The 16,697-nt window shown below is 40.3% G+C and overlaps 1 protein-coding gene across 6 annotated transcripts in view; it reads right to left on the bottom strand.

Annotated features, from left to right (window-relative positions):
- cntln (centlein, centrosomal protein) overlaps window positions 1-16,697 on the bottom strand; it is a 540,355-nt gene that overhangs the window by 37,598 nt on the left and 486,060 nt on the right. For all 6 annotated transcript variants that reach the window (XM_073048674.1, XM_073048672.1, XM_073048671.1 and 3 more), the window contains 2 exons: window positions 9,257-9,445; window positions 4,303-4,380 (listed from right to left, as the gene is read on the bottom strand). In XM_073048674.1, the coding sequence (XP_072904775.1) occupies window positions 4,303-4,380; window positions 9,257-9,445 (267 nt within the window). The remainder of the gene's footprint in view (window positions 1-4,302; window positions 4,381-9,256; window positions 9,446-16,697) is intronic.

Here is a 16,697-nt window from a genome sequence, read left to right on the forward strand (position 1 = left end):
GGTATGGTGGAAATAGGGTTTTAATTGCCAAGGGGAAGAAGGATAAATAAAGAGGGATATAGGAATGGGAGAACATGAACAGATAAGGAACAGAGACAATATGGTTAGAGAATAGGAAGGAGATTGAGAATGGCAAGGTAGAGAGATAGAAATGGTAGTGATGAGACAAGTTAGAAATAAAAAGGGGAATGGAGTTGAGGGAAATCCATTTCAACTCTGAGTCAGTGGCTGAGGGACTGACTAAACCAATGCTTTTAATGAAGTTAATTAATGATGTTGAGTTAACAATAGGATAGAGACATTGCTATAGCTTTTTTACATTCTTCATGTATTCCTCTCTCTTCACTTCTCCCACTTCCCTGGGGACTGTCTGATAGCATGACTTGAGGAAGAAGAGTATATTCTGAGGAAGGATGGGGGCTACATAAAGCTGCTACAGGATTTGTTCAACACAACTTCTCTGTTGTAAATTTTGTTACTTAATTTTCCTTTACCACATGGATTTAGTGTATTCATAAAACTAACCACATCATTTTAGTGGCAATTAATTATTTGGTCCTATGTTGAGTTAAACCCCTCTAATTTTGTACAGTTATAGAAACACTGTCCAATAAAAAATGAAATCTATCATTGCTCACTGATAATGCTGGACCACTGAATAGAAATTAAGTCTATGGTGCTGTAAAATGTAACTGTACATGTTCAAAGATTCACAAACACATTATTTACAAACTGTTGTGATGTAAGGTTTTGTCCCAAAACATCAAAATTCACCCCCTGCCCACCCACAGGTGTTGTTCAAGATGCTGAATTCCTCCAGTAGGCTGCTTATTGAATATACAGTGCCTATAAAAAGTAATCACCCCTCTTAGAAGTATTCATGTTTCGTTGTTTTACAACATTGAATCACAGTGGATTTAAATTGGCTTTTTTAACACTGTTCAACAGAAAACACTCTTCCGTGTCAAAGTGAAAATAAATTTCTACAAATTGGTCTAAATTCATTACAATAATTAAACACAAAAAAATTGATTGCCTAAGTGTTCACCCCTTTCAAGTGAGTATTTAGTAGATACACCTTTGGCAGCAATTACAGCCTTGCGTCTGTGTGGATAGGTCGTTATCAGCTTTGCTCATCTGGACACTAAGTTTTCCCGATCTTCCTTACAAGACTGCTCAAGCTCTGTCAGACTGCATGGGGATCGTGGGTGAACAGCCCTTTTCAAGTCTGGCCACTAATTTTCAATTCAATTGAGGTCTGAACTCTGACTTGGCCACTCCAGAACATTAACTTTGTTGTTTTTAAGCCATTCCTGTGTAGCTTTGGCTTAATGCTTGGGGTTATTGTCTAGCTGGAAAACTCCCAAGTCACAGTTCTTTTGCAGACTGCAACAGGTTTTCCTCCAGGATTTCCCTGTATTTTATTACATTCATTTTACCCTCTACCTTTACAAGCCTTCCAGGGCCTGTTGCAGTGAAGCATCCCACAGCATGATGCAGACACCACCATGCTTCACGGTAAGAATGGTGCGTTTTAATAACGTGCGGTGTTTAGTTTCATCAGACCATAGAACCTTCTTCCAGCTGATTTCAGAGACTCCCATATGCCTTCTGGCAAACTCTAGCTGAGACTTCATGTGAGTTTTATTCAACAGTGGCTTTCTCTTTGCCACTCTCCCATAAAGCTGTGACTGGTGAAGCATCCAGGCAACAGTTGTTGTACGCCCAGTCTCCTCCATAACAGCCACTGAAGCTTGTAACTCCTCCAGAATTCATAGGTCTCTTGGTGGCTTTCCTCACTAGTCCCCTTCTTGCATGGCCACTCAGTTTTTGAGGACAGTCTGCTCGAGGCAGATTTACAGCTGTGCCGTATTCTTTCCAGTTGCTGATGTCATATACTCACATTTGAACACGGGACAGTGGGTTGATGTAATGATCTTGTGAGTGAGATGGTGTAATTGTCTCATGACCATGGGGTGATGTTATGTCACATGATGGCACGTTCCAAACGGTATTTAAACTAAGCCCACGGTCTGTGACACTGTTCTCATTTTTATTTTTGTGCAACGTTGTTCTTGCTGGTTGGAGGTGTGGAGGCTCCACCGGTTTTGTCTGTTGCACGTTTATTTTTCCCTTACAGTCCAATATCGGAGAGTGAAGGCTTTACTGGAGTTATCTGATTTCAAAGGATTGGATAAAGTTAATGTTGTTCAGTGGTTTGGGGAATGATAGACCTTTGACTTCATTCAGGAATTGTAGCATGCACATTTGAGTTAAACCCCTGCAAGGTTGGGAAGGTTTGTGCAGTGACCACCCTCCAGTCAAGAGGTCAGTTCCTTTTATTCCCTCGTGATTTCTTCGAACAAGGCATCTCCCGGCTGTGGGATCAGAAGATTTGTCGGTACTTCGAAAGAGTTGTTGTTTCGGGAAAGTCTCTCCTTAATGACTGTATAAATCACATGGACTTCTGAATTTATCACTTCAAGTCTGTGCTTGAATGAGAACTCGTTAAGAACAGTTTCTAAGTTTGACTGTTAGATATTGCCGCCTAACTGTTAACATCTGATTAAGTTAGTCGCTTGTTTACTTTTCTAAGTTTTGAGCAGAGATTAATATATCTCGGGATTTGTTTTAAACCCTGTCTCAGTTTATATTCATTGCTGCTGCATTCATAGCACTGATGACTGACATAACTCTACTTCAAAGAATATTCTGAACTTGGAAATTTTCTTGTATCCATCTCCTGACTTGTGCTTTACAATAACCTTTTCACGGAGTTGTTTCGAGTGTTCTTTTGACTTCATGGTGTAGCTTTTGCTGGGATACTGACTCACCAGTAGTTGGACATTCCAGATGCCTGTTGATTTCAATTACAATCAATCAAAATACCTTGACTGCACACAGGTCTCCGAGAACAAATCTCCATTAACTTATTATGTGACTTCTAAAACCAATTGGCTGCACCAGTGGTAGTGATGATTTGGTGTATAATATTAAAGGGGATGAATACTTATGCAATCAATTATTTTTGTGTTTTATATTTTTAATTAACTTAGATCACTTTGTAGAGATGTTTTCACTTTGACACAAAGGAGTCTTTTTCTGTTGATCAGTGTCAAAAAGGCCAAATGAAATCTACTGTGATTCAATGTTGCAAAACCAAAAAAACATGAAAACTTCCGAGGGCGGGAGGATTTGCATACTTCTTATAAGCACTGTAATTCACATGTTTCTGACAGCATTATGTTATTTCACTTTAGTAAATGTGCTAATAAATGAGATTAAAACCACCTGTAACTTCAGGTGACCTTACATATGAGTGTGACTCTGCTATTCAATTCTTTTCTTATCATTGTGGCTGGACATGTTTCTGGAGCTGTCTGTGAAGTCCATCTGTTTTGATGGAACCAACCCTTTGGAGACATCAGCCATCTTGGAAACCAGCTTGCTAGTTCTTGCCATCACACATTTATACTATGACGTCCTTTTCTAAAGAATATGGCATTTTGGAAGTGCTTAACTGCTTATAGTCATCTTAATTTCAATAAGTAATTCAGATATCTTCTGTCTGGATGCATTAGTGCAATTATTTGCATATTCAGTTAACACATTTTCAATAATTATGGCAAAGGACTTTTGTCACATTAGGGAGAAATACGATCACAACATAATAGGTGAATTCAAATTAATTTTAAAAGCTGGGTTTTCAAATGATTTATGTAAAATGCAAAAAATGTTAAAGCATAAGAACAATTTTTCGGGGTTTGCTGTCAGTATAAATAATGGTTGCTTATTAAGAATATCTTCATTTACTGCTTTAGTTAAATTGTTTTGTGACTTAATGATGAAGGTTACTTGAATCCTAATGTAAAGGGAGCAAGCTTTGGCCTTGGTCTTTTCTCCATGGAGCGACAGAGGATGAGAGGTGACCTGATAGAGGTGTATAAGATGATGAGAGGCACGTGGATAGTCAGAGGCTTTTTCCCAGGGCTGAAATGGCTAACACGAGGGGGCTAGGAAGGTGTTTGGAAGTAGGTACAGAGGAGATATCAGGGGTAAGTTTTTTACGCAGAGAGTGGTGAGTGTGTGGAATGGGCTGCCGGTGACAGTGGTGGAGGTGGATACAATAGGGTCTTTTAAGAGACTCCTGGACATGGAGCTTAGAAAAATGGAGGGCTATGGGTAACCCTAGGTAATTTCTAAAATAAGTACATGTTCAGCACAGCATTGTGGGTCGAAGGTGTAGGTTTTCTGTTTCTATTAGGTTGCAAAATACCATTAAAACACAGGATGTTTCAGTACCTGCCCTGCAAGTATCCTCTGTATTTGAGTCAGCCACTTCTGATCTCTCTGTAAAGCTTTTTTAGTTTCTTCTGATTCCTGCAGATGAATAAAGGATAGAGCAAGGTTATATTTTTTAAAAATTAGCTCTGCTTAATTGTGCAATTCATGGATGCACGTTATCTAGCAAGCAGAAACAAGCTGATGGCCGAACCAGAATATGCTGGCTCCCTCCATTCAGCCTTTCAGCACCCCTTTTCTCTCAAACGCATCTGATTTTATATTAAAAGCTTATAATTTATTTGCCTCAACAGTTTCCTGTAGCAGTCCCACATTCTGAAAATTACTCCAGGGTTATCTCTCCAGATTTTCCAATAGAGTTTGGCTGTGGTTATTATGTACGTGTAGACCTCTGGTTATAGATTCTCCCATTCTGTCTCCCGTTCACATGCAGAACATATGAAAATTTTCTGAAGAAAAATCCCACCTTTTTATCCTTTTTGAGAGCTATAATTTTGTTGTAATGCATTTCAAATGGAAAATCAAATATGATTTAACACTCAAAAGTTGAAATTGCCTTTCAATTGAAAAGAAAAATCATGATAAGGAATGTAATGATGAAAATTGGTCTGCTGTTCCAGGAGAAAATGACATCTTTAGCCACTATTTCTGCAGAGTTAAAGACATTATAAAATAATTTAAAAGTGTAAAACTTTACCAAGACATTTGTGCCACTCTAAGAGAATAGTAATCATCTTTTATGTTCCGGGTCTCATTGTGGCACAGATGGTCAAATAGTGCTTATGCATTCATAAATTCCATCTGGTCTTTAGACAGCAAGGGGAACTAATGCTCTACAAGGTAACCTGATGAACATTACTTACCTCAGCACAAACATAATCAGCATTCCAATCAGGCTCTCTTGGATAAACACACCAGCATGAAGAAAGCCCCGAAAGGTTGAGAGGAGAAACAGGATGAGATTAGTGATGAAAGTCTAGAGAACGTGGCTGGTGATGAACAGTTAAACAGCAACTGGACAGATCCCATGCAACCTGATCGCCAATCATTCAGAAAGAAACAGACGCTAAGGCATTTACTCTCAATGTAACAAAAGGGAAGGTCCTCTCTTATCTTTGAAAGTAGCTGTGTGGCTAGTGTCTTCACAGTGCTTATTGATTAGTGAGATAGGGGTGGGGGGTGCAGTTGCTCTATTGTGTACCAGTGCATGAGGGGCGCAGAAGGTTAACAATACTCAAAGGAAATGTAAGCTTTCATATTACTGATCCCGGCCTTAGCATCTGTCTTTGTTTTTGATGAACACATAAGTTTCCATCAGAATTGGTTGTGCTTAGCTCACACATTAATAACTCAGTATAATCAAGTTAAATGTTTCTCAGACATTTTGCACAACATCTTAAGAATGGAACAATGTGTCCAGAGAGATCAAACCCTAAGAACCAATGGATTCACTCTCAAAACAGTCCTATCAGAAGGGCTTTCTCCTTAGAGAATAACATGGTACACAAGTGTCAGTGACAGTACTGCCCTCATGTTACTGCAATCATTGATATTCAGCCTCTCCACAGTCTTTCCTGAGGCCAAAAACTTCAGTGGCTATACTGCAAGTGCAAATCACAATTCTGATAGTGGGGGTGGAAGCGAGCAAGTGCAATACTTCAATACTAGAAAACTTTGCCTCTCATATGAACTTACTCCATGCATCAAGATTAAGAAGTCTAAAATTAAATCAATCAGCTTTTGTCTATGAAGCCTTCGCATTGCATCTAATCTATTAGAGAATTGATAGTAACATTATATCATACCTTTTTGGCTCCTGGAAAACATACCTATTGAGTCAGTTGACTAAATACCTGCAAGGTTTGCAGTTGATTGAATTTTACCAGCATATTTAAAGGAAGGAGTTTCTCACCATGATGAGAATGACCCTGCCTGGACAGTGATATTGAAAACTGCAGGGTGATGTACTCAGGCTGACAGGAATGTAGTCTGCCACTTTGAGCAGTCTTTGTAGAGTGAACCATTGTGTATTAACATAATATTGATTCCCTAGGTTCCAGTTTTGTCTGGATTTATCACTATATTGTTAGCAATGATTTTGCGTTCAAGCATTGACAATTTTTGCAATTTTAAGAATATCTTTCAGTAGCATGTCATTCTTTTGATATATCTGGTGCAGAATTCAAGAATACTACAGATTCAGTGGGTTGTAGCCAAAGAAATGAAAAAGATCAGTTGTATAGCCTGTGGGAAATTAATCCAATATGGCAGCTGACAATGAGTTGGTTGCAAACCATTGTACTGTGTACAACACAAGTAGTAGTGCTTCCTTAGGTGCTCAAAGCACACCTGGATTGGGTCTGCCTCATACCCTACCTTCCATTTTCATCTTTCACTGTGGATGGCCCCTTTCCTTTTCATCTGTTCTTCTTGCTGCTCTTCCTCTAGTTAGAGCCTCTAAGGCAAGAGTTCTATCGACTTGTTTGCCAAGGTACACAGTATGAAGCAGGTGATAATACAGTGTGAGACCTTATCTGTTAGGGACTGGAGTTGCCAGAATACAGCTGACAGTATATTATAATTTTGAGGAGGGTAACAGAACTTCAGCTAAGCTCTTTGGGCTACTGTGGCTCTCAATGTAGCAGCACCCAACTTTGGTGGGTGGACGGCACACAGGAGTGAGCAAGAATCCTGTGATTTTGTGATCCCTGAAAAATGAGGACGAAGGAGACTGCAGGTGTTGGAGCCTGGAACAAAAAAACAGAACTCATCGGTGGAGGCAGAAGCTGTACGTTGACATTTCAAGCTGAGACTCCAGATAGTGACTGAAAGGGAATATGGAAGATTACCAGTATGTAGCAGTATGAGGAGAAAAGAAAGCAAATGGGGAAGGGGCAGGGCACAGGAAAGATAAATAAGAGGAGAATAAATCCAGGTGAACAGGCAAGTGTGTGTGCTATACTTTATTAGGAATTTTAAGAGATTTGGCACGTCAACAAATACACTCAAAAACTTCTATAGTTGTTCCATGGAGAGCATTCTGACAGGCTGCATCACTGTCTGGTACAGAGGGGCTACTGCACAGGATTGAAAGAAGCCGCAGAAGGTTGTAAATCTAGTCAGCTCCATCTTGTGTACTATTCCTACAAAGTACCCAGGACATCTCTAGGAAGTGGTGTCTCAGAAAGGCAGCGTCCATTATTAAGGAACTCGAGCACCCAGGACATGCCTTTTTCTCACTGTTACTATCAGGTAGGAGGTACAGAAGCCTGAAGGCACACACTCAGTGATTCAGGAACAGCTTCTTCCCCTCTGCTGATTCCTAAATGGACATTGAAGCTTTTTTGATATGTCATAAAATGATTACATTTTTAAATACTGCTCTGTAAATTGTGGCATGAATTGTATCACCCCCCCCCCACTAATGCCCTCTAGTTCGTAAATTCATGTGATGTTCTAGAAGCTAATATTTTTACATTGCAACGTGAACTTTCTATGCATTGTGTAGGTAAGCAGAGTGGGATTATTTTACCTGACCCAGCTTCAGTGCCATTGCCTTATGAGACAAATCATTAGTTTGCAGCAGACATATTGCAATTCATGATTACTTTGCCTTTTTTCATATTGAACAGGGTTGGATTCTGTTCAGCTGCAGTTTTCACACAGAGGTTTTGTGAGTGATATCCCATTTTAAACAGGAGAGCCAGCAGCGGAGATGTTTCCCCCTCCTGATAGTCACCCAGCTACCAGCCTCTTACAACTGAGGTGTGACTGCCTCCCTGTAGCTCCTAGCTATCAACCCCTGATTCTCCCAAATGAACCGACGGTCACTCAGTTCCAGATCCAGGTCTCTAACAAGGAAGTGCAACCAGAGGCACCTCCCACTGGAGGTCTCCACATCATGCAGGTGCATACACCACTGCCCTGGTATCCATTCTCAATGCTCTACCTATGCCATAATAAATAAAGAAAGAAAAACTTGAAAGTAATCTCAACCTAGCTTCCATCTCTTCTTGTTGAAGCCACTTGAGCCAAAGCCTCAGCTCGCTACTCAATCCTTGCCCCACTCACACTGTGGCTGCTCCTACGATGGCCACTCTGTTCAAACCTAAATCCTTTTTATTGGTTCTTGCCAATTACCTAATCAATTTGAAACTGAACGGAAAGTCCCAATAGGCTCCAGCTTTTTTATTCCTCCTGCACCTTATGACCAGTAATGGCCTCTGCTACCCAAAACAGAGAATCCCGACAGGCTTCACTTCATAAATCTCCCACTTTTTGCAACAGGTAACTGCTTCTACTACCCGTAACTGAACAGGAAGTCCAGACAAGCTGTTTTTTTGAAATCTCCTGCTTCTTAAAACAAGAAGTAATTCAATAATGAAAGAGTACCTTTTAGATTACAATTTACCCCCTCCCCATTATTTAGTTCTTTATTTGGGATTTTATTGGCCCTTGCCAATTACTGATCTCCTCATCATCATGTGCCATATCATATGACGTAGGCAATCGTGCTATCACGACTATGATTATTCTTTACAAATTTTTCTACAGGAGTGATTTGCATTTACCGCTTTCTGGGTAATGTCTTTGCAAGACAGGTGATCTCAGCCATTATCAATACTCTTCAGAGATTGTCTGCCTGGCGTTAGTGGTCGCATAACCAGGACTTGTGATAGGCACTAGCTGCTCATAAGACCTTCCACCACCTGCTCCCATGGCTCCCGTGACCCTGACTGGGGGGGGGGGGGGGCTAAGCAGGTGCTACACCTTGCCTTAGGTGAAACTGCAGGCTAGCAGAGGAAAGGAGTGCCTTACACCTCCTTTAGCAGAGACGCATCTCTACTCTGTCACCCAAAATTACTTAATTACCCAATTAATTTGAAACTGAACGGAAAGTCCCAACAGGATCTGCAACATGACTGAAGAAAAGTTACGCCCCAACATTTCTTACCTCCTCGTCCTCAAGATCCAATAAGTCTTCCAGGTCACTTTGTGAAATATTAAGGATAGATGCCGCCACAGAATGGGCTTTGCCGACGGACTCCTTTGAAAGACCTTCATGGCATAATTGTTTCATCTTTGCTTGTTTCAAATGGGTTCTTCTGCTTTGAACTTCTTTGCATAGCTCACTGGCCAGTGTCTGTCATGGTGAAAAAATCCAAATCTGAGTAACTTGCAGATCAGCAATATAAACTTGCATTTATACACATCATTCAGTAAATTAAAACAAAAGAATTATAAGCCTTTACTTCAGGGAGGTTGGAGTTGAAGAATTAGTAAATCTCGCAACGAATGAAAAAAGCAGGGCCATATCTAAACAATGGAAGAAAAGCAAACACCAGGAAATCTGCAGACGCTGGAAATTCAAGCAACGCACACAAAAATGCTGGTGGAACGCAGCAGGTCAGGCAGCATCTATAGGAAGAAGTACAGTCGACATTTCGGGCCAAGACCCTTCATCAGGTCCTGATGAAGGGTCTCGGCCTGAAACGTCAACTCTACTTTTTCCTATAGATGCTGCCTGGCCCAATGGAAGAAAAGAGGCATTTTGGAGACAGATTCAGCAAAATAATTCCTGGAATTAAGGGTTAGCATTGAAGAAGAGATTGAGAAAGATGACTCAAAGTTCTCCGTAACTTAAAAGAATCAGTTATCATTTCAGTGAGAATATTAAGTTATGGCTTTTTCTTCAGGGTGCTAAATCTAGAACTAGGGACAGAGTCTCAAGGAATGCCAGCAATTTACAATTGAAATCAGAGGAAATATTTTTACTATGAATTTTGTGGATCTAGAATCCTATATTCCATGGTATGTGAATGCTTGGATTGTAGGTACATTCAAGTCTAAGATCAATAGCTTTGAACATTGGGGGAAAGAAAGGAGGATTTGGAAGGAAAGTGTTCTTTTGTTAGAGGACTTCATTGTAGCAATTTATGTAAGACAAAGATAATTATGCTGCAACAAATGGCTTTTATGCTACTCATATGACTTTGTAATTTAAATCCTGGTGCTCAAAATCTATCTCTCATGTACAAAGAAAGTCTGTAACAATGATATTTAACACAGTGGCTCTCGAGCTTCTTTCTTGCTCAGGCTTGAGAGTTATAAATCTTATTTGTAATTGATTCCTCTTATCAAGATCTGTCAATGAGTCAAGAGCTGCACTACTTTCAACATTAATTTTTGAGGAGGTTGACGGCAATAGGGTTTGCTCTTGGTTGTCTTGAATTGCATAGTTTAACAATTCACTTTTTCTGCTACCTCAGCTCCCCATATATGACTGATTACTTTCAATACATCTATGTTGTACTTATAGTAGCATTTTCTGATGAGGGTGATGTTTGCCGGCTCAAGAATGTCAATGATTGTCTTTTTGTCATTAAATTCAGTGGATGAAGTGAACAAGGAATTGTTTGATCTAGTTTACGTGCTGTCTATTAGGGGTCCATGTTTCAGAACAATAGCTGGGATTCTACATCTAATTCTCCACCTTTAGTTTGATGGAAAAATATGTTATATTCAGGGCTTTCATTTTGAGCTGGCCAGAGACCTACTTGACTTTGCTGCTCTGTTGACAATTTCTTGTCCAAGGAACTACCATTGGAGATGTGCTGGCACAGCTGGTCCATATTTTCCAACTGTGTGCCATGAATAGAGATAGTCTGCACAGAGGCAATGAATAAGGTACAAGTTGAATTAAGATTTCTGACTTCCCGAGATTGATGGTGAGACTGCTTTAGAAAATCAGTAAACAATGACCTAAAGGTCATACTGTATATCTGTTGCCATCAGGGTGCAGTGGTCTATGGAGAGTAGCTGGATGAGAAATTTCTCCAGCATTGTGGTTTAGCTTTCAGTGTTTGAAGATCAAAGAGCAAGCCGTTGAGTCAGTAACAGTTGTATATCTCCTCAGGCAAGTCCCTTGAGACATCACCAAGAATGCAGACAAAGAACTGGTTGTACAGCACTCGAGTAAGTAGGGAAACTTGCTTCACTTCATTTAAAATTTCAAGCATGCCGTGAGTTACCTTTGGAGAGCATTTGTCCAGTCATGCGATCATAGAACACATGAATGATTTGTATCAACTTTCTTGCACAGCAAAATTCATTCGGAATAAACACTTTCTCTGTTGTTGATATCAACAAAGACTGCATGCAGTTCCGTACTTCACATTAAACATTTTTCCTGCACGTACAACAAAAATTGTTGTAGTGCTCTGAACTGACTTATAACCACACACAACACTGACAGATTCTCTTCAGATGTATTTGCAATAAGTCTGTTTATTTGCATGCAATGAATTCTTGAATGCAAGCTAATATTTTCTCTGTGACACAGAGAAAATTCCCTTGCAGTTTGCAGTCAGCTTTGATGCTTTAGATTTAAACACTGATACAATAATGACATTTCTGAAGTTTTACAGCATTTCTTCTTTCAGCCAGATATTACTCAATAAACCGTAAGTCACCTTGACAGCACTCGGATTTGCTGTTTTGTATATTTCTGCGGGGACTACATCCTTACCAGAATTCCATTGTTAAATGGCTTTTTGACCTCCAGCTATTGAAGGTCTAAAGAGATCAGCTGTAGTGGGAATTTGGGCCTTGGGTCAATGGCAATTGGTTGACTGAGGATGGTCTGATGAGTACTGATGTCTTCCTCCATCTCTGCATAATTTCTTCATTATCTTTTCTCAGGGTTGGGGGATCTTCTGGGAATCTGTGTCATATTTGTAAAGTGTGTAAACTACTTTGAGTCAAAGAATACCTTTATGCTATTCACAGCAGAGACATGTTAAACTTTTGCCATGAGGATTAGCCATGATATTCAACAGCAGTGCAGAGTCAAAACATGAGAAATAGAGGAGTCGTCCATTTTCTCTCCTTGCAGCCACTCTGTCATTCAATAAGATCATGGCTGATTTTTTAAAAAAAATTCTACTACCTAATTTCCTGGTCTTTAATTCAGGAATATAAGAGGTAGGAACAATAGTAAGCCATTTGGTTCCTTGAATCTGATCCACTATTCAAAAAGATCATGTCTGATATTTTACTTTAGTGCCACTTTCCTAGATTAATCTACACTCCTTGAGTTTCCTAATATCTAAAAATCTATCAGCCTCCTTATTTAAAATAATCAATGCTCTGTCTCCCTCTGTAGCTGATTTGGATAAGTAAGTCCAAAGATTCTTTATTGCTTTGGTGCAAATGTTCCTGTTGTGAATGGTCAGTGCTTTATTTTGAAACAATGACCTCTGGTTCTAGACTGCCCTGCCGGGGGAAACATCATCCCTTCACCTAACCTGACAGAAGAATTTTGTGCATTTTAATAAGGCCACCTCTCATTATTCTAAATTCTTGAGAGCATAGGTTTAATCTTCTTAACATATGACAAACTCTCAGGAATCAATCTGGTGAACCTTTACTGAACTCCCTCAAGTACATCACTCTTTGGATAGGGAGATGTGATACATGCACATTTTCAGATACAGTCTCATAAGGGTCCCTTGTAATTGGAGCAAGGGGACTCTACTCTTCCACTTATTTTCTATTGCATTAAAGGCCAATTTACAGTTTCTCTTCCTAACTATGCATGTCAATTTCCATTCATTCCAGGAGATCCAGATTCCTCTGAATAGCAAGAGCTTTCAAATTCCCATATTTCAAAAACAAAATCATGTCTAAGTAAATATATTGTCTAGGTACGTATATGTTAGCATACACTACTTGAGCTTCATTTTCTTGCAGGCATATACATGAAAATAAAGAAATGCAATAGAATTTATGAAAACTATACATAAACAAAGATTAGTAAACAACCAATGTGCAAAAGGGGAGACAAATTTGCAAATAATAAATTAATAATACTGAGAACATCAGTTGTGCTCTCATGAGATGTAGAGCCCTTGAAAGTGAGTTTGTAGGATGTGGAATCAGTTCAGAGTTGTGGTGAGTGAAGCTATCCGTGCTGGTTCAGGATCCTGATAATTGAAGGGTAATAACTGTTCCTGAACCTGGTGTGGTGGGACCTAAGGCTCCCATATCTCGTCTGATGACAGTAGTGAGTAGAGAGCATGGTCTAGATGGTGGAGGTCTTTGATGATGGATGCTGTTTTCTTGTGACAGTGCTCAAAGATGGGGAAGGCTATTACTGTGATGGACTGGGCTGTATCAACCACTTTCTGTAGACTTTCCATTCCTGTGTATTGTTGTTTTCATATTAAGCTATGAGGCAAACAGTTAGGACACTCTCCACTGTGCATCAATAGAAGTTTCCTCGAATGCCAGTGATGTGGACATGTGACAAAAGACATCAGTGGACGTTCGGCTGTTCCAGATCAGTGGTTCCAGGAAACAGATGGGTCCATGTGAGCAGGAGGCACGAGGAGTTATGGGGAGTTACGAGGACTGGTCAAGTCAACATGCCTGGACTTCGAGCCAGGAGTTTGGAGTCCTATTATCCGGCAGTCCGGCAGGTTAATTCTTAAGATTGAAGCCCAAGGGTCAATTGGAAGTCCAGAAATCAGAGCCTGGAGATTGGAGACCCGGAGGCCAGTCCATGCATGTGGGTGGGTGGGAGGGAGGAAGGGCGTTTGTTTTGCTGTTGTTGTTTTGTTCTGTTCTGTTGTGTTACGTGTTATTCTGCTGAGTACTGTGGGCATACAATGTCGGCGCTGGAATACGAGGCGACACTCGTGAGCCGCCCCTCGCACAGCCCTAGTTGTTTGTTAACGAAAACGATGCATTTCATGGTACGTGACTATCACATATTTTATAGTATATTTCGATCTACATCTGATGAATAATCAGAATCTGAATCCGAAGTCATTCCCCTCCAGCCAGGAGATATCCTTAGCCCTGGTACACTACTTTTATTTATTTTAATTTGGAGATACAGCCCAATATTCTGAACCACCCAGCAACCCACCTATTTAACCCTAGCCTAATAACTAGGCAATTTACATTGACCAATTAACCTACTAACTTGGACGTTTTTGAAATGTGTGAGGAAAATGGAGCATCCAGATAAAACCCACATACTTATGGGAAGGATGTATGACCTTCTTAGTGATGGCATCGGAATTGAGCTCTGAACTCTGATTCACTGAGCTGTAATACATTGTGCTAACCACTATGCCACTGTAGTTCCTTTCTTGGACTCTCGTTTGCAGCTGCAAAGAAGAGTGTTTATTTCTGTAACATTATTACACTGCTACATTCCTTTACACTCCCATAACTTGAATAATGCTCCATATCATGGTGCTGTGCCTGGTTTGCTCTTAATATCTCTAGTCTCCACGCTCAGCCACACAGCTAGAAAGATATGCATAGCAGTTGGGCGTATAAAAGAGCTCAGACATCCCTAATGCTGAATTCTGGATCACCCTTATTGTCTCACTTATAAGCACGCTCTCCTTGACTGGCCAATCTAGAAATCTTAATTGCAAGGCTAGTTCCTGGAACAAATAGCCAAATAACTTTCCCTCTCTCAGATGCAGCAAAGTAGTTGAATTTTGGACTTCAGCTCATCAGCTTTCAAGATAAGAATCAGAATCAGAATTAGGTTTATTATCGCTGACTTATGCTAAGAAATCTGTTATTTGATGTCACAGAACAGTGCAAGACACAAAAACTACGATAAGTAACAAAAATAAATAGTACAAAAGAAGAATAGCAAGACAGTGTTCATGGGTTCATAGACCATTCAGAAATCTCATGGCACAAGGGAAGAAGCTATTCTTAAAACCTGGAGTGTGTGTCTTCAGGCTCCTTTATCTACTCCGAGGTAGTAATGAGAACAGGGCATGGTCCAGATGGTGAGGTCCTTAATGATGTATGTCACTTTCTTGAGGTACTGCCTTTTGAAGACATCCTCAGTGGCGGGTGCTGCCTGTGATGGAGTCTACAACCCTTTGCAGCCTCTGCATTGGAGGTGCCATACCAGGCGATAATGCAACCAATCAAAATGCACTTCACTACACATCTGTAGAAATTTGCAAGTATTTAGTGACAAATCAAAGCTCCTCAAACTCCTAATGAAGTTTATCCACTGGTGTGCCTTCTTTATGATTGCATCAATATGTTGGGCCCAGTATATATCCCAGAATCTTGAAGCTGCTCACCCTTACCACTGTTGACCCCTCAACACAGATAGGTTCATATTCTTTTGACTTCGTCTTTCTTGGGTCTTGCTGACTTGAGCTTAAGGTTGTTGTTCTGACACCACTCAACCAGCTGATCTATCTCACTCCTGTATACTTCCTTGCTGCCACCCGAGATCCTGCCAACAGCAGCGTCATTGGTGAATTTATAGATGGTGTCTGAGCTGTGCCTAGCCACACAGTTATGAGCTAGAGAGAGTAGAGCATCATTAAGGCACTCCTGTGTGGATTATCAGCAATGAGGAGACATTACGGATCCACAGTGTTAAGGATCCAGTTGAGGAGAGGGGTAAAAAGTCCCAGGTTTTGAAGCACGTTGATCAGTACTGAAAGAATGATGGTGCTGAACACTGAGCTATAAGCGATAAACAGCAGCCTGACTTATGTATTGCTGTTGTCCAGGTGATCCAAAGCAGAATGGAAACCCAGTGACATTACATCCATTGTAGATCTGTTGTTGCTGTAGATTGCAGTGGGTCCAGGTACTTGCTCTGGTCTGGCCAATTCTAGCCATGACCAACTTTTCAAAGCACTTCATCACATAATGTGAGTGCTACAGAGATATGAGATAAAAGTCTCAGTAGGGTTTCTATCAGCTCCAAACATCTAACCGTATCTGTCTTCATGTAATCAATTTCAATTACAGTTGAAGTCAGAAGTTTACATACACCTTAGCCAAATACATTTAAACTCAGTTTTTCACAATTCCTGACATTTAATCCTAGAAAGCATTCCCTGTCTTAGGTCAGTTAGGATCACTACTTTATTTTAAGAATGTGAAATGTCAGAATAATAGTAGAGATAATGATTTATTTCAGCTTTTATTTCTTTCATCACTTTCCCAGTGGGTCAGAAGTTTACATACACTTTGTTAGTATTTGGTAGCATTGCCAAATTGTTTAACTTGGGTCAAACACTTTGGGTAGCCTTCCAGAAGCTTCTCACAGTAAGTTGCTGGAATTTTGTTCCATACCTCCAGACAGAACTGGTGTAACTGAGTCAGGTTTGTAGGCCTCCTTGTTCACTCATGCTTTTTCAGCTCTGCCCACAAATTTTCTATCGGACTGAGGTCAGGGCTTTGTGATGGCCACTCCAATACCTTGACTTTGTTGTCCTTAAGCAATTTTGCCACAACTTTGGAGATATGCTTGGGGTCATTGCCCATTTGGAAGATCCACTTGCAACCGAGCTTTAACTTCTTGGCTGATGTCTTGAGATGTTGCTTCAATA

Source organism: Hemitrygon akajei, chromosome 6, assembly GCF_048418815.1.
Source record: "Hemitrygon akajei chromosome 6, sHemAka1.3, whole genome shotgun sequence".
NCBI lineage: Eukaryota > Metazoa > Chordata > Chondrichthyes > Myliobatiformes > Dasyatidae > Hemitrygon > Hemitrygon akajei.